Genomic DNA, 21,346 nt, shown 5'->3' with positions numbered 1-21,346 from the left:
AAAAAATATTGAAAAAAGTCCCAGTGAAAAGAGGGACTAAAATACTGCTCATATATGTGAAAACTATTACATAGTTCCAATTAAAACTATAGTACATAGTAACGCTTGTGTCTGTAACAGGGATGACAAAAATATCAAATCATGAGGTAGGTTAGTAGTCATAAAATAAGAAATGACATTAGCCTGAGATGGCACAATACAATTTCTTGTCATTTTAAGCTGTCTTCATTTCATGGATATTTAAAAAAAAAAATATTAAACTTATTTTAGATTTGAATTTTTCAAAGTTAAAAAGTACACTGATTTTGTGTAATGACCCATTTCTATCTGTCTCTTTTAATATGCTTTGGTCCACTCTATCGAATCTATATTTCTTTCTAATTAAAATTCAATCAAGCTTCATTTGAATACCTTTTCTTTTTTTACAAAACTGCCACATCAATACAATATGTCTCTAACTGTTTCTGTCTATTTGTTCTTTTTTCTATCTATCTATCTATCTATCTATCTATCTATCTATCTATCTATCTATCTATCTATCTATCCATCCGGGTGGCGGAGGACAAATCTCAAAGTTGCCTCTGTGACCGTCAATCCGGCTTGTTGAGCACGTTACCACAGAGACGTAGCGTGTGTGGATGTCCACGCTATTCTTTGCGGCATCCATGCACAACTCAAGTCATGCCCCACAGAGAGTGAAAACCACACATAATAGCGACCACAAGGAGGTTGATTCTACCCTCCCTAGCAACCGGGCCAATTTGGTTGCTTAGGAGACCTGGGTGGAGTTACTCAGCATGCCCTAGATTCGAACTCGTGACTCCAGGGGTGCTAGTCAATGTCAATACTCACTGAGCTACCCAGGCCCCTGTTTTAAATCTTTCAGACCAGGCTCTTTCAAGCCAACCTCAAAGTTTGTCTACAAACTTTATTTGTCTGGTTGAACATTTAAGCACCAGTTCTAAAATGAACATCACATATGTAATCTCAGTTATCCCGTGTGTATGTTTCAGAATAAATAAAAAGCTGCTCTGTCTACAGCTAATTCCGACTGAAACCAGAAAGGGCAGCATAGCTAAGCAAAGCTAACTTGAGTGCAATGACTACTATCATTGTTAATTATAAAATAAATCTAATTTTAAAGACTTAAATCAATAGGTTAATGTAATGTGGACTATATTTGTTTTATAATTTGTGAAAGCAGAAATATTTCTTCTCTTAATTAACCAATCTGGCCAAACAATTTCTATTTATCCAGCTAATTTTATCCAACATTATGTCCTAAAACTAATTCACACATTAACCATCTGCTCTTTTTGACAGTAAACTGGTGAAATGATCAAGCACAACATGGGAAGCTGTGGTAAAGAAAGAGTTGCTGCATTTGTTTGAATGTTGTTTTGTGGTGATGAGACTTCAAGGTTCCTCTTTGGATACCATGTGATGTTTCAGCTCAGAGAATAAGATGTTTGGCACTGTCCATTTGTTTCTTTTCTTTGCTCAGTAATAGTTTCCTAGTCACTTTAATCTTTGTAACCTGCATCTCAACTCATATAAAATGAATACATCACAGTTAATGTGATAATAGCCACCTGGAAGGAAATTACACTAAAACTGAGTAGTTACAGTCTCTCTCTCTCTCTCTCTCTCTCTCTCTCTCTCTCTCTCTCTCTCTCTCTCTCTCTCTCTCTCTCTCTCTCTCTCTCTCTCTCTCTCTCTCTCTCTCTCTCTCTCTCTCTCCCTCCCTCCTCCCTCCCTCATTGGGGATGTGGTATGTTTTGTTGTAATCAAAGGCAACACCAGAAAGATCGGACTTGCGAAAGACAGTAAAAAAAAATCTGTTTTCCTGTGACAATACACTACCAACAGCAAAACATAACGGTAAGCAACCATTTAATTTGATCAATGTACTATGCTATGCCAAACTCCTGTCTGAGCTGAAAGTGTTCAAGGGTAAATGTAAGGAATAGCAGATATATATCTTGTTTTAATAAGAAGTTTAATTTACAGGAAGACATGTACAGCATCATGATGAAAAGTCACACATACGGTTTTATGAATGGAACAGCTTAACAAGAGAATGTTTGTGTGATTCTCGCTTATATTATAAAGAAATGCAGTTATTACTTATTAGTTTTTCAGAAAACAGATGAGAGTACAACTATCCTTGTTTTTTTAATTACTTTTTTGCTACTTGTTGTGGTATTTTGTAGTCTAAAGAATGGCTTTTGTTGACTTAGCATTTAAGGCTGAGAAAAAAATACTCTTACAATGCAATACAGTGAAAACACAACAATACCACACATAGTTTTGCCTGAATTGCCCTCTGCTTTCCCATATTATAGAACTGTGTGATGATTTGTCCAGCAGAGGGCAATCTCCAACTCTTACTGTTATGGTTTTATACAAATTTAAACTTTCTTTAAATCCTTAACAAAATTATTAGAATGTAGACTAATGGGCCAGGCTCGTTATTTTTCATTCAGGATAATATCATCTCTCTTCCCAGTCAAAGCTCTGCACCCTGAATAATGTGCAGTTGTATTTTTAGAATGCATTAGCCTATAAAAATGTTGCTTGGAGACATGTTTAACTCTATATGAGTTTTCAGTGCATGTGTCTGTACATACTTAGGTATAGTTTGTTCCTATGAAGTGAGATAAATCGGATAAAACCTTCTTTTGGGTACATTTTAAGACCATTAAAATTGGGGACAATTAAAAAAATAACTTCCATACATGAATTAAAATGTTCCCCCCTCTTAACATGCAAAATGTTTTTTCTGTTGTAATTAGGTTTAGGATATGGGTTAGGGTTAGTCTATAGTTACAATTAGCTTTATTTGAAAACAATAGTGATCTAAATATTTCACGTTTAGAAAGTGTGTCTGTGTGTGTATGTGTTATCCCTCTTCATGTCAATTTCAGAACTTGGTCAAATTCAACTAAAGATATTATATTGGAATTCTTAATTATTCACACTGTTAACGTTTAACAATCTCTCTGTGTTGCTTTCTCCCTTAAATATTTATTCTGTTTTATCTGTAGCTGTAACAGTAGCTGAAGCTAAAAGCATTTTAATGTGCCAATACATCAGATTAAATAGAAACAATTTTAAAACCACAGTATTTGTTTGTTTATTTGTTTGTTTTTCCATTGGTCATAAGAATATATTTGTCCACTGTTAACATTTTATTAACAAATCATTTATTTAAAATAGATTTTTTTTCCTGGGGAAAATGGGGAGCCAAACAGAGCAAGATCAAGAAGCAACTACTGTGCTTCATTTAAATGAATGTACAACAAACGTTTCAACTGCAGGTACTGTTTGTTTCTCATTTTGATATTTTATCTGTCTATGATCTGCTGTTTTGTTGTGAAATTTAAAAAAACTTTTAAACTTGAAAGCTCATTGTTTAATTTAAGAATAATGTAGAAATAATATTTTCACGCAGTACCATATTTATCATGCTCCTAATTGTGTTAATCTTGACCTTTAACTGTTGCAGGTGAAAACATATACAACAGCCTGAAGTGCTACATGGTGCTGACCGACACAGAGAAGAAAGCTATTGGCTCAATCTGCTTCCTGGCTGGCCCTGTGACTTTCCTGGAGAACATTCTGGTGCTGGGGGTCATAGCCAGCTCTGCCACCCTGCGCAGACGCCCATCATACCTGTTCATCAGCAGCCTGGCACTGGCTGACACATTTGCCAGCTGTTTCTTCACCGCCTGTTTTCTAGACTTCCATCTTTATAGTAAAAGTGATAGCTCTAATATATATCTCTTCAAGCTGGGTGGTGTCACAATGGCATTCACAGGCTCTGTAGGAAGCTTGTTGCTGACAGCGCTAGACCGCTATCTCTGCATCTACCAAGCTTCTAATTACAAGGTGCTACTAACATGCACTAGAGCCAAGCTGGCTATTGTTTTACTATGGTGTACAACCATTCTAATCTCCTTTCTCCCTCTAATGGGTTGGAGGTGCACAACCTTGTTTGATCCTCCTTGCTCCCATCTTTTCCCCTATGTGGATCATCACTACCAGGCATTCTGGACGGGCCTGCAACTTGTGGTGCTCTTCCTCATCACTGTTGCTTATGTCCTCATTCTGTGGAAGGCACACCAGCATGAAGCAGTAATGGGTGGACCAAAAATGGGGAGGCAGAGTCTTAGAGGACAAGCACGAATGCGCATGGACATCCAGCTTGCACGCACCTTCAGTCTGATCCTCCTGATCCTTGCAGTGTGTTGGCTGCCAGTCCTTTCCTTTATGATGGCAGATGTCTCTGTGAACCTTAAAATACAACAACAGAGAATGTTTGCTTTCTGTAGCACACTCTGCCTGGTGAACTCATGTGTAAACCCACTCCTGTACGCCCTGCGTTGCCGAGAGCTGAGGGGAGAACTTTTAGCATTGCTGGAATGTTTCAAAGGAGGGAGGGATCGTACTTTGGGAAAAACTCCTGTCATTCAGCAAGGAGATGAAAATGGTCACAAGGATCATACACTTGGAGACAGTAGCCAAGAAACTATTTCTGAGAGGGTAGACAGGCAGCTAAAAGTGTATAATTTACATTAAGTGATGTGTGTTGTTCATAATTTTCATATTAATCATTTGTCAACTTGTTTTATTCACCTTTGCTGAATAGTGCGCATACATAAGTCCACAAAATGTAGATCTTCAGCATAATGTTATCATGCGTTGTGTGATATCATGGCTATGATATGACAATTATGCTTTACTTTTGATGGTAAGCTTCCAAATTGAAGTTGTTGTTTTGCTTTAAGAATTTTTAGGACATCAAATAACAATGGCATTCTAATAAGAACAAAAACACAAGCAATATGAGCTGCTGATCAGGATTAAAAGTTTGTGAGGCAATAATGTTTCCCATTACCTAACTTGCATAAACAATTTCCACAATGATAAATCATTCTACTCAATTTGATCAAGACAAAAAAGAAAAAAAGGAAAAAAAATGTATGAGGATGATTGAGAGCATGGTTTCAAGGTCTCTGGTCAAGGCTCATCTATATATAAAAATAACCAGCCACAGAAGTTGAGAATTAACTTTGGAACGAGAGGTTTTTTTTTTGCATCACTTTGAATGTCAGAGGCAGGTTATACACATTTCCTCCAGGATGTAGTTTTAAATTAATTTGAGTCTGGTATCAGCTCAAATTGAGTTAAATATTTAGACAATCAACCAGTAATAACCCTATAACGCAAAGAATAATGAAAGCTGGGCCCTGGAAACAGTCACAACACAAGGCTGATATAGACTGATGGGTAAGTGGCTTTATCTAAATGTCTAAAGGTGAACCTGAAAGCCATACAGTGTTTTGCTTTAAAAAATAAAATAGTTTGTTAGGATGCCATGCAAGAAGCAGAAGTGTGAGCGACAAGCTCTGTGCACTTTGCAAAATTTTTAATTATTCTCATGTTATAATTTGGTGAAATCCGATACACCCAGTTACACATTTGCTCTTTGAGGTGAAACATGGCAAAGAAGTCAAAATGGGCTCTGGACATATTAAAAGACACATAAGTGTTCAGGTTGAAAGCCCTGACAGGCCTACAGACAAGGGACTCGGCATGGTGGGAGAGGAGATCCAGCGTCAACTGTCCAACATTCCCAGATCTCAATTTTATAAGTATTTACAGCTGTGCCACCTACTCTGCACTGCTTTTGGGAGTGGCACGCACCTCTCTAGTACGGCAGATACTCTGGGAGTGGGGATTGCTGCTTTTGGGAAGGGTCATGATGCATCAGTGTATTACACCCTGATAATCCAGAGTCTGTGGGATAGAGCTTTAAATTCTCTCAAAATATTATGGGAGGAAGATTTAAATTTGTCTTTTGAGGAGGGAGTGTGGGCTAGGATTCTTAAAAATGTCAGAGATGCTAGGATGCACCTTATGCAATTTAAGATTTTACATAGATTTTATTGAACCCCTTCTAAATTGTATAGGCTTGGTCTTAAGGACACACCCACCTGGTGGCAATGCCATTCAGAAGATGGAGACATACACAAGTATTTTGGGGATGTCGTAAGATTCAAGAATTTTGGTTGAAGGTGAAAAGTATTGTATGTGAGGTGTTGAACACTCAAATCTCGTTCTGCCCCAGACTCTGTATTTTGGGAGATGGGGAGGTCATAAATTTGGAGGATAAGTACATAAAAAATTGGGGTTTGACCAGTGTGATGATTGGTAGGGAGGTTATTTTAAGGGGATGGATGTCAGATGGAGCACCCTCGTTCTCAGAGTGGTGTGTGGAGATGGGGTGGGTGGCTGCTTTCGAGGAGGGGTCCATAGTACACACAACAATGACATTTTAGTATAGTCTGCTATTAATGCAATATATAAAATAATATATAGGCTACAATATAAACTTGTTATCTTCTAAAATACATGCCTTGAAATTTACTCATTGTGAATTGTATTTATTTATGTTTAAAGTAGAATGTGTTGGGAATACTTGATAATGCTCCAATAGTATTACACTAGTTTTAGTGTCTCATTATTATATACATTTTATATTTAAAAACAAAATAACACATTTTAATCAGTATCTCATACAAAAGGTCTTTGCATAATAAAAACCGGAATCTGGCCATTGTGAGTTGTAGCTATAAAGTTTACAAGTTCTTCATGTATAATGCTATCTAGGTCAACCTTTCAGGGTTGAAATGACGTACTAAACACACTCAGAACAGCTGACTCACCAGTTATGTTTGGATCCAAGCGTGAAAAACACCTTTCGCCAGAATAGAAGTAGATTACAATGTGAAACAGAATACCCTTAGCATTAATGATGACAACTAAGAAAACTTTCACCGCACTTTTTGATAGATGGTACCTCTTGCTTTGTGGCACATCATTCTTGATGACACTTTTTTGGCTTTATCACAGTTCTTGGATTGTCTCTCCCTTTATTACAAAAAGTAAGTGATTGTTATTATACACTACACTAAGTAGACTGTGATGAGGAGGAGGGCATGGCTGGGCCATGAGGATGTACGCCTGGGCGCTGAGTTACTCCAGTCAGCTGTGAGGGGGATAAAGAGGAGCCGGAGACACCAGTAAGGGAGAGAGAGAGAGTTGCACACAGCTCGGGAACATGTGCATTCTGCGTTGGGCCGGCAAGCAGGGCTGTTCGATTCCAGAAATTTTGGAGATATAAATTACAATTCCTGGTTTTCCGATGGATTCGATTCGAAGTGTCATTTCGAGACTCACTATTTCGATTCAATTAAAAAAAAGTTAGGTAAATTTAAATCTCATAATAAAAAGCTCATTTTAGAGCATTCTCATAGAATGAGTGGTATTTACTATTTATAGGTCTATATTAAATTTGGTCATAGATGCACATCTCAAAGTGCAATGCTTCAATCTGGATAAATTTGAGGGAACTTTTATCTAATGACCTGTTACCACCCATCAGTCGATCTTGTTATAAAGAGGTTTATATTAGTAAGAAGTTGTCCACTACCTTTTGTACATAAAATAAAAATGTCCAAACATACACTTTAGTTTTATTTAAAAATCCAGGTTTTTGTACTGGTTTTTCATGTGTATTTGAAATGTTGGTTTTTAATTTGATTTCACAGAATATTTTCTATGTAAATATGGTGTAAAAATAATGAAAAACAAATATGCAAAATGTTTTAAAATATTGGCTTACAGTGAAAATATTGAGAATTAATAAAGAAGTGTTAGACTCTTGCTTTTATGATCCATTCATCATTTAAACTTTAACCTACCGATTTATTGATGTGAACTGGGAACTCGCTGTTACTTGATCCTCCTCCTTCTGCAGACAGTTGTTGTAACATTGGTGAAGTTGTTACTATACAATTTTTCATCACAAATTTGGCATTTTATTGGATTAATAATTTGATCCACAGTAAAATACTGTCAGACTACATTTTAGGTCTGGAAAGCAGCTGTGTGTTGTGTTGAAGGGCTTGTGCGTGCGTCTGTGTCATACAGATTTAAACAAACAGAGCACATTTTATGGCTGACGAACTGCAGAAAATTCAGGATCAGGTTGATGATCATTTAGCTGAAGTAATTTTATAATCCTGCTGTGAATTGAATTAGTGCTGTTAAGGCAATTGAAATGTGTAGTTGTTCAGTGGTCACACTGATATGTTAATTTTCATGACCACTGAACTACTACAGGGTGTCCTGGAAGGCCACAGCTCTGCAGAGTTTAGTTCCAGTCTTGCTCCAGAATGCCTCTTTATAATCTTCAAGAACTCCTGAAGACCTTGATTAGCTGCTTCAGGTGTGTTTAATTACAGTTGGAGCTAAACTCTCCTGGACTGTGGCCCTCCAGGAACCCTGTAGTAGATCAGTGCACCTTAGCCATACATTTAACGTTTTTCGCAATTCCTGACATTTAATAAAAGAAAACAGCCAGTTAGGATCACTACTTTATTTTAAGAATGTGAAATGTTAGAATAATAGTAGAGAGAATTATTTATTTCAGCTTTTATTTATTTCGTCACATTTCCAGTGGGTCAGAAGTTTACATACACTTTTTAGTATTTGGTAGCATTGCCTTTAAATTGTTTAACTTAAGTCAAACCTTTTGGGTAGCCTTCCAGCTTCTCACAATAAGTTGCTGGAATTTTGGCCCATTCCTCCAGAAAGAGCTGGTGTAACTGAGTCAGGTTTGTTTACAGACCTCCTTGCTCGCACACGCTTTTTCAGTTCTGCCCACAAATTTTCAATCGGATTGAGGTCAGGGCTTTCTAATGGCCACTCCAATACCTTGACTTTGTTGTCCTTGAGCCATTTTGCCTCAAATTTGGAGGTATGCTTGGTGTCATTGTCCATTTGGAAGACCCATTTGTGAAGTTTTAACTTCCTGCTAATGTCTTGAGATGTTGCTTCAATATATCCACATAATTTTCCTTCCTCATGATGCCATCTATTTTGTGAAGTCCACCAGTCCCTCCTGCAGCAAAGCACCCCCACAACATGATGCTGCCACCCCCATGCTTCACAGCTGGGATGGTGTTCTTTGGCTTGCAAGCCTCACCCTTTTCTTACTAACATAATGATGGTAATTATGGCCAACAGTTACATTTTTGTTTCATCAGACCAGAGGATATTTCTCCAAAAAGTAAGATTTTTGTCCCCATGTGCACTTGCAAACTGTAGTCTGTTTTTTTTATGGCGGTGTTTGGAGCATTGGCTTCTTCCTTGCTAAGCAGCCTTTCAGGTTATGTCGATATAGGACTTGTTTTACTGTGGATATATATACTAGTCTACCTGTTTCTATCTTCACAAGGTCCTTTGCTGTTCTGGGATTGATTTGCACTTTTTGCACCAAATTACGTTCATCTCTTTTGAGACAGAATGCTTTGCTTTCCTGAGCGGTATGATGGTTATGTGGTCCCATGGTGTATATACTTGCATGATGAACGTGATACCTTCAGGCAATTGAAAATTGCTCCTTATCATAAACCAGACTTGTGGAGGTCCACTATTTTTCCCATGATGTCTTGGCTGATTTCTTTTGATTTTCCCATTATGTCAAGCAAAGAGGGAGAGATTTTGAAGGTAGGCCTTAAAATACATCCAAAGTTACATGTCATTTTGTGTTTAATTTGCATAGTAAAATTGCTGTGTCTACCACTATATTGTCCTTGTGGGCCTATATTTATATTTATACCAACAAGCTTTAACAACAAGATTACTGAGAATTTCACTGTAGTGTTCTTAAGTAGTTAAAGCTAATTTTGACTAACATTCCATCCCCGAATACTGTTAACAATTTTGCAGCTCACGGTTTTACTGCTAAACTCTCGGTCGAATAATAGCTACATTGCGAATCCGAGTGAGAAAATGATTATTGATTATCTACTATTGAAGCAGACTTACTAATAAATATTTTTTCTTTAAGATAAAGATTCTTTAAGATTACATTATTGCTCTATACTTTGCACCACCTGCACGTGATGTTATTTCATATTATTCATGGAAAACAAAACATGTTTGCAATATGCACCCCCTCTCCAAGAATGGTACAGTCCTCGACGGTGGCGTTTTAGCCGTTTTGCTACAAATCATGCACTTGACGTTTAAACTGGTGTGCGGACACAGGGGGAGCCATCGGTACAGTACAAAGCAAAAAAAAAAAAAATCAGCAGCCCGAATTAAAGCGAAACGGAAAGGCAATTCGACGGCATTTTATGGTTGAAAGCTTGTTATTTTACCGTCTGTTTTTTTATTAAATCAGCGACCATGGCTTGTGGTGCGACGTTGAAACGATCTATGGAGTTTGAGGCCCTTCTCAGCCCGCAGTCCCCTAAGCGGAGAAGGTGCAATCCTCTACCGGGAACTCCGACTACTCCTTCCCCGCAGAGGTGCAGCCTTCGCCCGCCAACAGAGAACCCGACACACTCGATGTCGCCCCAGTCCATGGGAGGAGAACAAAGGCTAACCCCAGGTGATAAGTAGGCTTGATTCTCGCCGATTAACGTTGGTATTTTGACATGGAGGAGGGGATGGGGGTGTTGTTTAACCTCAGCTATCCAGCTAGTGGATATTTGAATTTCGACAGTACGTTAATTAAATTCTCATTCTATCTGCCTTGTATATTTATTCCTAATGTGTAAGTTTAATTCTTAATTGATGGCTTGGTAGTGGTTGGTAGTCGAGCTGGACAGTAGGTTATTATGCTGTTTGGATGAATAGCTGTTTTGAGCTCTGCTAACTAACTAGGTTGAAAGCGAAGGCTAATAGACTAGCGGACACAGAACTTCATTTAACTCCCTTGGTTTAAGTGTGAACACATATTAATCAACCATTACTGCCGAAAACAATACACATGACAATGTCTTTCTACAAAAGCCTGACTCTGGCCTCGGTGGTTAACATTTGTCTCCGCATTGAGCGAGTTAGTTTATCAGCAGAATTGAACCAGTATGTCCAAACAAAGAAGATATGAGGGTATGTGCAGCACATCGAGGGTGCGTTGGCTTTAACTGATTTAACTATCACATAACATCACTAAATCTGTATTATGTAAAAGCATTCTCCAAGCAACAGCTCCTTTCAATATTGTTATTTTCAACAACGATAATTTCAGTAGAAAATACAGATTAAGTTGTAATACCCAGTAATAATACCCAGGTATTAAAAAATTGACGAAGCCGCCCAAGTGCTGGTTACCCGTTGTAAAACGGCTTTATCAAAGGTTCCTCCATGACGCCTCACTAAAAAGGTATACGAGCCATGGGCGAAATGAATAACAGTAAACTTAACTTTTTTTTATTGACGCACAAAGGTTATTAGGAGGTCCTTCGAGGACAAAATGTCCACGCCAAAAAACTGCCATTATAATATTATATATAAAAATTATATTCCACTTTCAATTTAGTTTTTTTTTTTTAAACCAACATCAGTCCTGATCATAACTACCAAACATTCATTCATTTTCAGGATTTTTAACCCTTTAAATACCATTTTGTTTATATAATGCCATGATTGTTTTTATAAAAAAATTGTTTATTTTTTTCCAAAAATAAATTATTTTCCATATACTAATTCTAAGGGGGGTTGGGGGGTGGGATTTATCACAGTCTGGGATATGTCAATGATTAGCAACAACATTGATTCTGATGCATTAATATTATTATATTTTTTTTGCAGTTTCACATTTAAAAACGCACTCTGTACCTTATGGCACTTTTCCACTGCACGTTACGGTTTGACTCTACTTGCTTTACTTTTCTGAGCTTGCATTTTCACTGCAGTCAATGTGGGTGGGATTATAGGCTGATCCTCATACCGCCTCTACTGCCGTAACATAATCTTAAACACGACACAAACTGACCAAAACCATAACACAACCGCTAGCTGTTAGCTTATAGCTCTTTGTGCTGCATAAAGAAGTTGTTGCATGGTGATTTTTTTACACAAGTATAACAGTTAAATTGGCCTGGTTGTTTTAGAAGCAAGCTTCCAGTAGCTGGTCAACTAAATAAAGTGAAGCTTTCAAGCAGAGTATAGAGTTAACGTAACAAAACGTACCATCCTCCATCTTGGCTGCATCCAGGGCACTCTCCCTCCCATTGCTCGCCGGTTTAGATGACGCCATTTGGTCGAACCGCTTCCACTTTTCCTTGATGGTTCTGTAGTCACTTACATTTTTTTTTTATTTACTTTTCCCTACACTGTTGGTATATCTGGAGGTAGCCCTGTGTGGCCAACAGCTGTGACACTTCCTGAGAGACTTTATCGTTTTGTTCATCGCTAACGAGTGGACCGTCTGCTCCTCGTTTATTGACCACAGGGTGGTTTTGCACGCAGCCATTTATTTTTCACAATTTGAAAGTTGCATGAACAAATGATACTGCTATCGCTGTTAATAACATTAAAACTTGCGGGTTGATGTCATGTACTATCCACAGTGGAAAACTATCTCCGCTAATGAGCAAAGTTGAGTCGAGTGGAAAAGCCACATTAGAGGACAAATATTTCCTCCTCAGTAAACTGCCATAAACATTTCACTGAACTTGGATTTTTTTAACCAACTTCATTCCCGATTATAACTAACAAATATTCATTCATTTTCGGGATTTTAACCCTTTACATGCCTGTTTGTTTACATAATGCTACTGTTGTTTTTTTACACACACACACACACACACACACACATTTCTGACATCCATACCAATGCACCCACATCATTTTAGCTGCATCATTTATTAAATTGGCCTGCAGTGCTCTATAATACAGAAAATAGGAAAAAAGCTTGTATTTGCTCCATAGGCTAAACATTAGAAAATCCGGTGGAAAAGATTAAATTTGTTAATTTAAGCCAGGGCTCTGGAATGAATATCATATAATTCATGATTTTATGCTTTAATGGCGCTGGGATCAAATATTGCCGTTTTGAGTTTCAATGGAGACATTTTTTTGTCCTTAGGGTCCTGAGTATAACTATTTTGTGTACACAGTGTATTATAGATGTATTTTAGGAACTGAGGTTGAAATATTGAAATTCCTCCAAAAATACACACAGTTGGCATTAACATAGCCAAAATGATCGAAAAAGATGGTCGCTCAAGGGTTACGAGCAAACGCTTGCATTTCAGTCAACATCATACATTTGAGTCCTGACAGTTTGCCTTTCAAACCAATGCCTGATTGGAATGGCAAAAATACTGCAGTGTAGCTGCCCTAAAAGGCCGCATTTGGTATAGCCATGCCTTTGTGAAACCAAATGCTCCTATTGTTTTTAAAGGACAACCCTCATGAACATCCCCATTTAGACTGTAGACAGTCAAGGCACACTTGAAAAGCATCTATTCAAGTCACAGCTTCACATCTTATTAGTATCTGGATCCTGTGTGCACTATTATGTTGTTCAAAGAGGAAAGGCTTTCAATTCTGTATTACTTGATATTGCACATACCAATCCCAAACAAAATAAGCTCCCTGCAGAATTTGTAAAATGGCTTGGGGGCACTTCCTGGTGGTTTGAGATTTTTAAATTCCCTCTTCAAAGCATCAGCGGTGAAGTGAATTAGACGCTCATCTCTTCACCCAGTTACACTCCCCTCCCCCAGTCCAGTTCATCCCACACCTCCATTGTAGTCTAGCAAGTCTTGCATTTAGAAAGCTGGTCTACATCGTTAGTGTGATCCAGACCCTTATTACTTATTAAGACTGTTTAAAATTCCTTAGCAAGTGTTGGCATCTTAAAGTCCTATCTAGAGTAAACATTGTTGTATGGTTATGCTTGAGCCCCATAACACGTCTTTATTGGACACAAAAAGCCTTCCTGTGTTTAAATAAATAATAAACCAATCAAATGAGAGCTGCATTGTAAACACAGGAAGTCTCGTCTGCAGCGAGGCCCTCTGTTAGGTTTGTAGCCACACAGCCAGCTTTGCTGGAATGCATTAGCATTAAGATCAAGTAGCTGGCACCCATTGAATTTTTCCCCCTTTTTCTTCTAGTTGAAGGCAGACGCTAATAGAAGGAAAACCCAGAGCTCCCCGCCCAAGATAAGTGATACAGCCTTACTCGGACATGTGCTGTAATCTAGTGTGCTAGGTGGGACCAAAGTCCCACCTAGCACTCTCTACCCTTGAAACTTTCAATGACTTACATTTTAGTGAGTTCTGAGGCACTAGTCACTTCAAATACTTTCCTGTCTGATAGATTAAAATGACCAAGCATCATTAAGAGTTTAACCTTGTAGTTCATGAAAGCCATAATTGTGGTTCATAATACTAGCTGTCTGCTGGTGTTGAAGATTAGGACTGGGGACTGAACCCAACCCTGTTTTTCTAGAAAAAGTGGTTCGAGGTTCCTGGTTGCATTTCTCCCCTCAGCATTGTAGTCCTGTCACCCAGATCCAGTTACCAGAAATAAGCCTGCCCCAGCACAAGGCCACAAGAAACAAACCTGCATCCATTTCCCCCCTCTTCATGGACTTTATTCACAGTAGCGCCATCTTTAATTTTGGACAAGGATGAAAACGAGGCAGTGAGGGATAGACTTAAGGTGATATACTTTCAGAGAAGTTCTTCTTTGTTCTTTGTTCAGGGGTTAAAAGAAGTTTAAAACAGCCGAGCAATGGTATACTGTTTGGGAACGTTCAGACACCCGCAAAAACGCTGTGAGGCATTTAGAAGTTCATTTAAAAATAAGGACACTCAGTAAAACGTTAATAACGTGACATTAAAATGTGTTATGACTTTATGCCTCATTCTATGAGTAGAATTCACAGTAGATCCATAAATGATTTTGAACCACATGATGATGATTTAAAGTAATATATATATATATATATATATATACAGTAGAAGATGTTTAATTTGTCTTGTTTACATTCTGAATTAATAACGCTAATTTGCTAACACATTATATTTAAGTAATCTCACACGAGCAAGAGTGCGATATGACCCTACATCAGCACTGCTGTGATTCAGCATTTGTGCATGGAACTGCTTTATTACGCGACCGATCAGAATCTGCCGGTACTGGATCAAAACAAATGATGCATCCAAGCCTCTGTTTGTAATTCAAAATGTTCACTTCAGAAATAGTATCACAGCTTGTGCTGTTTCTAACAAGTCATTGGATAAACGTGTGTGAGTCCAAGCAGGGTATTCCTCTCTATTTCGGGGTAACCGGTGCGCAAATGTCATTCACTATAGAAACAGCGATGTCCTCCGCCATTTTATCAGTATGTATCCAAGGTGGAAACTTACAGAGCGCTGTTCTATGTAAACAATGACTAACGGATTCACTTTACGTCACCAAATGGCTCATATTACACACAAAAATTATATTTTGCCTAGAGATGCTCCGATTGCAATTTTCTTGGCCGATTCCGATTTTTTTTTTTTTTGCAAGTGTGACCTGCCGATACCGATTTTTTTCCGATTTTCTTTCTAAGAACTATTATTGACCGCATATACAAACAAAATCTACCTTTCTTCAATGCAACATTTTATTTTCATAATAAAATAAATTATTAAACATTAAAATTTCCCCCAAACTGCACTAAGTTACAGGATCTTCTCTCACTTAAACAACTCTCAAAATAAAGTGCTCTGTGACTGGAAAGAGGTAGAAATAACAATTAGCAGCAAAAATGTTGCTTTATATAACAGATGTCATTTTCCACTATTTTTATAAATGGACCTTTTTCTCTTTATTACTCGTCTAACAAAACAATTCCAAAGATCTGAAAAACCGATGTGTCCAATACGCTCAACTTACGTTAGATGTCCAAATATCCAGTTACCAGATCTTGAATGAAATGCATCCAACTCACACAATCGACACATCATACACATTACAAATCATTTATGACCTCAATCTGGCAACCTGCAACCCATATGCGCTGTTGATATCTGCACAGGCAGTAGACGCGGGATTTTAAATCAAGCATCACTTTTCAGCTGGGTGATGGTGTTTTAAATGTCTAATTATGTTTGTTGTTCCGAAAGTTATTGTGGTGGTTCCCCCACGGTTTACTTTGGCCTTACAATTATTACACATTTCGAACTTTATGTATTCTTCACTCACAGTGAAGATCTTCCACGCCAATGACATGTTTACGTGCGGCTGTGACGTTATTGCCTGCGCCGCTGTCAACAAAACGGACCGGCTTGGAATCAGAAAGATGTGAGGCTGACCGGCCGGTTACCGGTCCGGCCGAGCATGCGGAAAATCGGCTAATTCCGGTCCCTGGCCGGTCGATCGGTGCATCTCTAATTTTGCCACAACCTGCTGGCTAACATACATAATTTCAAAAATAAAGACAGTAACTCCTAACACATGCACTACACTTACACTTTAGTTTAGTACAGCACGAACACAAGCGGAGTGATACACACAGTGAAGTGTCTGAGTGCTGATTCTGTCACACCATCAGTGCTCATGGAACGTCTCTCGTCCAATCAGATTCGAGGACCGGAACTAACTGTGGTATATACAGACATAATATGTGCCGATTACAGATTTTTATTTATTATTAATGATGACACTGATACAACTGCAAAGATTGGTGTATAAAAGAGTGTTAATGGGAAGAATACAGACAAAAGAATGATAATAAGAGGGGCATACCTTACTTTGGTCATATGTGTGAATGGCTTTCACTGCAGAAGGCACATGAGTGAAGCAGCATAAATAACAAAAGAATGAGTGAATAGGCACTTAAGAGTTGAGAGTGGATTTTATTCTTTTTGTAGACTAATACAAATAAAAAATAAAATGCATGACTTGTTCTTGGAAACATGTCTGTATGTGAACGATCGTACAGATATATGTAAATTTGCACCAGCTCGCTAATAACTGCACGGCAGTGTGTTCATGTTGACTGATAACTAACTGAACACCTTGAATGGGAATTTGAATTTGAATTGGCTGCTGACCTCAAGGTAGGTGGAGCTCCAGGTTACACCTACCGATGATGTGGACCAATGTCAGACAGAAGGTGTTAAGCAGCCAGTTAGAAGATTTTTTCTAAAGTTCGCCCAGGCAAGGTAGTTAGTGTTGGAATTGGCTGCAGTGACTTGTGAGTGACATTGTCAGTGTAGTATTGTGGCTATAAAACTTAAGTGAAACTTATTACTACACCCTCTTTATCCTCTGTGCATTGTGTGTATTGCTGAATTAATGCCAGTGATTATTGAAGTCAAGTTATTTTTCTCCACCTCAGTGTTATTCAGCAAACATGATTAAATACTGGGCAGTTTATGCATTGGCAAAGACTAGTACCCAAAAATACTTAACTTTTTCAGTTGTAATCCTTTGGCCTCACAGAGCAGATCTTCCAGAACATTCGTCAGGAGTACAGCCGGTATCAGAGGCGACGACAGTTGGAAGGAGCCTTCAACCAGACTGAGCCCTGCAGCTCCAATGATGTCCAGAGCTCCAGCCCTGCCCTTACCTCACCCAGCTCCCCCACAGGTCAGTCCACCACCTAATGCCCACTGCGCTGGGGTGCTCAAACCACTGCTCAGTCATTCTTTATTGACTTTTACCAAATTTTATAGGAATTTCAAGGAATGACTGATCCACATTTAATCTAGATGGGAATGCACTTTTTTTTTTTTTAAGAAGTGGAACGATCCCCTCTTTTTTTAAAGGAATAATTCACCCAAGGAAAATTGTCATTTACTTCCCCTCATGTCTTCCAAATCTTTGATTAACTTTCTTCTGTGGAACAGAAAAGGGGTTTAGTAGAACATCCAAAGTGCACTTTTCTACATGTCTGTATGACTTGTGCGCTATATTGGAAGTCTTTTGAGGCCGAAATTTAGACCGTTATTCGCTGAATGCCACTCATCTAATTTGTGCATGTTCAAATATGCATTAAAACAGATTTGCGTCCATCATGCCAAACATCATTGGTTCTCGCTTGTCATGTGACTGATCACAGCAAGTTTGGAATATTCAGAAGTGCATCAAAAATATAAGAGCATTGGTAAAAGGAAAGATTTTCAGGAAAGAAAGATTTCAATTTTTTTTATAAATGTATATTATGGGTGGGCTGGGCGATTTACAAGAAATATGTTCACAAAGTTTTTATATAAAAAGTCACTATCTGATTACATCATTGTCTATCAATGAGTGTCGCAAACTGCATCAGGATATTTATTATCATCGATATCTGATTACTTCGTCCCAACACCCACCCCTAATGTGTATATCATTGGAGTAAATCATTGAGATTTTTAATCTTACGTTTCCATTTTTTATTAAATTTGATTACAGCAACTGCTGCAAAAGTTTGGTCAAATTTCTTGTTTAGCCACTTTACATGTTACATATGTTTTTCTTTTGTTTTTCAAAACATTGGCAGCCAATCAAAATCCATTAAACTTTAAAATGCTGGAGCCGCAAGGTGCACTCATCTTCAAAATAACACATTCCAGCACTGGGTCGCACTTATTACACACACACACTAGCAAAATGAAAACTCCTGCTGAAGAACCAGCATTGTTTCTTCTGCGCAGATATGCAGTATCAGCCAGTAATGTCAGAGTGGGTGAAATTAGAAGTGCAAACATGTTCTCATCTTAAATGGTTGTTTGTCTGTAGCCATGATTTATCACCAGAAAGAAATGCATCCCATGACGGTGAATAGAGTAAGTGATATGTGATGGCAAGACGAAGCGACTCCGCTGTACGGCTGTGTCAAATAAAACTGCCATTTTGTAAAACTTTTAAGCGTTTCTCCATACATTTTGTTAACTGAGCTAATTATGCCACACATATAGGGATGTAAAATGCAGGAGCCTCATTTATAAAGAAAATGTACTAAATGTTCCTACGGACTATATATAAAATGTCAGTACGCATGAAGAAATGTTCCTAAATGCATCCCACTTTGTAAATTGCAGTTCATCTTAAAATCATGTGCATGTGAACGAGCACAAGGACTCCACCTACAAAACACCCACAAATATCCTAATATGGTGAGACAGAATACAATAAAAACGCATGCGCAAGTTATTAATTTTTTCCATTAATTTATATTGAATGATCTTTTGCAGTTGGCGAGGTTTTCTAAAATGAGTGCAGCTACTGCTATCTGTGCATATAATGTAGCCTGTTCAACAGCTCATTAGTTATCAATAAGAAATACTTTCATTGACCACATTTATTGTAAATAAAATTAATTCATACCATTCTTCAACTAATGTCTATATTCTTGCTAAACCTTAATTCAAAAAACATGGTTTACATGGTCTTTTACATATAATAACATTTGCATGGTCTACGTGGCAATTGTGTTCTGTATAAAATGTTTTTTTTTTCTCTCCCTTCTGTTCTTTTCTGTTCACCCTTGCCATGTAATTATGCTGTATTTTATTCAAATTATTTGATTTTTAGTAACAATAGACAAGCTATGTTGATGTTTTAAGGCCTGTAAACTATATCTCTCCTCCTTACTCCAAAAATGTGCTTGACAAACTGCATACAGTTTATTACACCTGCCGATTATCTTGTTAGTCTCGATGTATTTATTATTGAAACATGCAGATAGGGCTATAAAGAAATGTTCTATTACAGCAGATATCTAAAAGCATGCATAATCTAAATAAGACCACATTCTGACTCCATATCAGAATGTTCTTGTTCAAACAAACGTGCTCTTTTTTTAAAAAAAATTTATATATTTTTATTATTATTTTACCCAGGGGGCTACCCAGGCCCCCAAATGTGCTCATTTTTTTTAAATATATTCAGTCTGTCACTCGACTCATACAGTGTTTGACTCGTATTTGCATTACTAAAAGAAACAAAGAATCAAGTCGTCATCACGTAATGGTCCCGGTGGGCATAAGCAAAAAAAACTTTATGAATGCTTGTCAGTTGACGTACCCATAAGAACATTTCCTGTCAGTTTCTGCCTTTTTATAAATCCCAATTTGTTCCTCACTTTTGACATGGGAGCGAATCCAAGGAAATTAGAATCAAATCCGATCATACATCTCCAAAGTGGCTTGATAAAGAATGGATGTTTCAGAGTTGTGCGTCTGTTTTTAGGTTCCTCATCATTGAAGAAGGATCAGCCATTGTTCACACTGAGGCAGGTTGGCTATTTGTGTGAGCGCCTTATCAAAGATCATGAGGAGAAGATCCGTGAAGAGTACGAACAGATACTGAACACAAAGCTTGCAGGTACAACATAAAGCAGGTTCCACACCGTTCATAGACTGCTGCCCAGTTCATTTCTCATTTTTAATAAAAACACACCAATTGTTTGTCACATTCTTGATGTTTTTTTTTGGTTTATTTTTTTTATGAACTTTATTTTTTGTTTAATGTGTCTATGAATAGTGTAACTTCTTTTTCATATTGGGATCTCTGCTTTCATGATCTTACCTCTGTACTATAGATGTATAAAGATGAAAAGTTTGATTCTTTTCATAATTAGCTTTTTTCTTTTCTTTCTAAGAACAATACGAGTCCTTTGTGAAATTCACACAGGACCAGATTATGCGAAGATATGGCGCCAGGCCTGCAAGCTGTAAGTATCTTAACTTCCCTGTCAGCATTTCGCACATTAAGGATTTATTTGTTTCAGTATAAAAATAATTTTACTGATTTCAAATATACAATTTATCCATATGCCTTATTGCTGATCATTTGTCTCCCTTTTTTTTTTTTTTTTTTTTTGCATTTGCAGATGTGTCTTGAAGAACATTATATATGGTATTAGCCACCTCTCAGCAACTGGTTGCTATAGAACCAACTCCCTTCATTTCACTTGAAATGACCTTTTACTTTTTTCCTTTTTAAAAAAATGCTTTGGGTGCCATGGTCTATCCACATTTAACTCATTTCTATTGCTGAACTGTTACTGATGGCCCAACACCAAACGTGCATATCTAGATGCATTCTAAGAAAGTTAAAGCTCTCTGAAAATTTTTGGGAAAAGGTGTCAAACTATTGCTGTAAAAAGCTTGGCTGATGTGATCATCTCTGTATAATGTAATGTGACTGACCCGCCGCAGATAAACAAGACTCTTCCTTCTTTCTTCAGTCTTTTTTTTTTTTTTTAACTCTCCATAAACATGACATTTTTTTCCTTTTTTTGACAAATAAAAAAATCTGTGAAAAGTCAACAGCCTTACTGATTTTGTTCTTGCTTACAATTACTTTGCAATTAATAAAGTTGTCTAAGTTTTAGTTGAGTATCAATTTCTATTGTACTTGCAGTATCTAAGCTCACTATTCAAGGATGTGTCGCCCTCTAGTGGTTTTAATAGTATCGATGCAATCTTTTCTCTTAGAATGGGTTTAGTTGCATCTCTTAGTTTTTGCCGAAACTGTCTTTTTGTTT

General features: G+C 37.6%; 2 protein-coding genes across 2 annotated transcripts; both read left to right on the top strand.

Annotated features, from left to right (window-relative positions):
• The first annotated feature begins 1,765 nt into the window (after positions 1-1,765).
• Positions 1,766-6,278, top strand: LOC127656338 (cannabinoid receptor 2-like). Its single transcript, XM_052144619.1, has 3 exons — positions 1,766-1,881; positions 3,220-3,320; positions 3,509-6,278. Exons 2-3 carry the CDS (start codon positions 3,239-3,241, stop codon positions 4,579-4,581), a joined length of 1,155 nt encoding a protein of 384 aa, XP_052000579.1. The 5' UTR covers positions 1,766-1,881; positions 3,220-3,238; the 3' UTR covers positions 4,582-6,278.
• Positions 6,279-10,104: 3,826 nt separating this feature from the next.
• LOC127656327 (akirin-1-like) lies at positions 10,105-21,120 on the top strand. Its single transcript, XM_052144608.1, has 5 exons — positions 10,105-10,468; positions 17,314-17,460; positions 20,047-20,181; positions 20,459-20,530; positions 20,690-21,120. Exons 1-5 carry the CDS (start codon positions 10,264-10,266, stop codon positions 20,698-20,700), a joined length of 570 nt encoding a protein of 189 aa, XP_052000568.1. The 5' UTR covers positions 10,105-10,263; the 3' UTR covers positions 20,701-21,120.
• The last annotated feature ends 226 nt before the right edge of the window (positions 21,121-21,346 follow it).

This window comes from Xyrauchen texanus, chromosome 15 (genome assembly GCF_025860055.1).
Source record: "Xyrauchen texanus isolate HMW12.3.18 chromosome 15, RBS_HiC_50CHRs, whole genome shotgun sequence".
NCBI classification, from domain to species: domain Eukaryota; kingdom Metazoa; phylum Chordata; class Actinopteri; order Cypriniformes; family Catostomidae; genus Xyrauchen; species Xyrauchen texanus.
The sequence above is the reverse complement of the archived record's forward strand: the minus strand, read 5'-3'. Positions and strand labels throughout refer to the sequence as shown.

Excerpts from the sequence above, each read along its gene's own strand:
- LOC127656338 (XM_052144619.1), top strand. The coding sequence starts at position 3,239 with ATGGGGAGCCAAACAGAGCAAGATCAAGAAGCAACTACTGTGCTTCAT. Across the intron at positions 3,321-3,508 it reads AACAAACGTTTCAACTGCAG|GTGAAAACATATACAACAGC; the intron begins GTACTGTTTGTT and ends TAACTGTTGCAG.
- LOC127656327 (XM_052144608.1), top strand. The coding sequence starts at position 10,264 with ATGGCTTGTGGTGCGACGTTGAAACGATCTATGGAGTTTGAGGCCCTT. Across the intron at positions 10,469-17,313 it reads AGAACAAAGGCTAACCCCAG|AGCAGATCTTCCAGAACATT; the intron begins GTGATAAGTAGG and ends TTGGCCTCACAG. Across the intron at positions 20,182-20,458 it reads ACTGAACACAAAGCTTGCAG|AACAATACGAGTCCTTTGTG; the intron begins GTACAACATAAA and ends TTTCTTTCTAAG.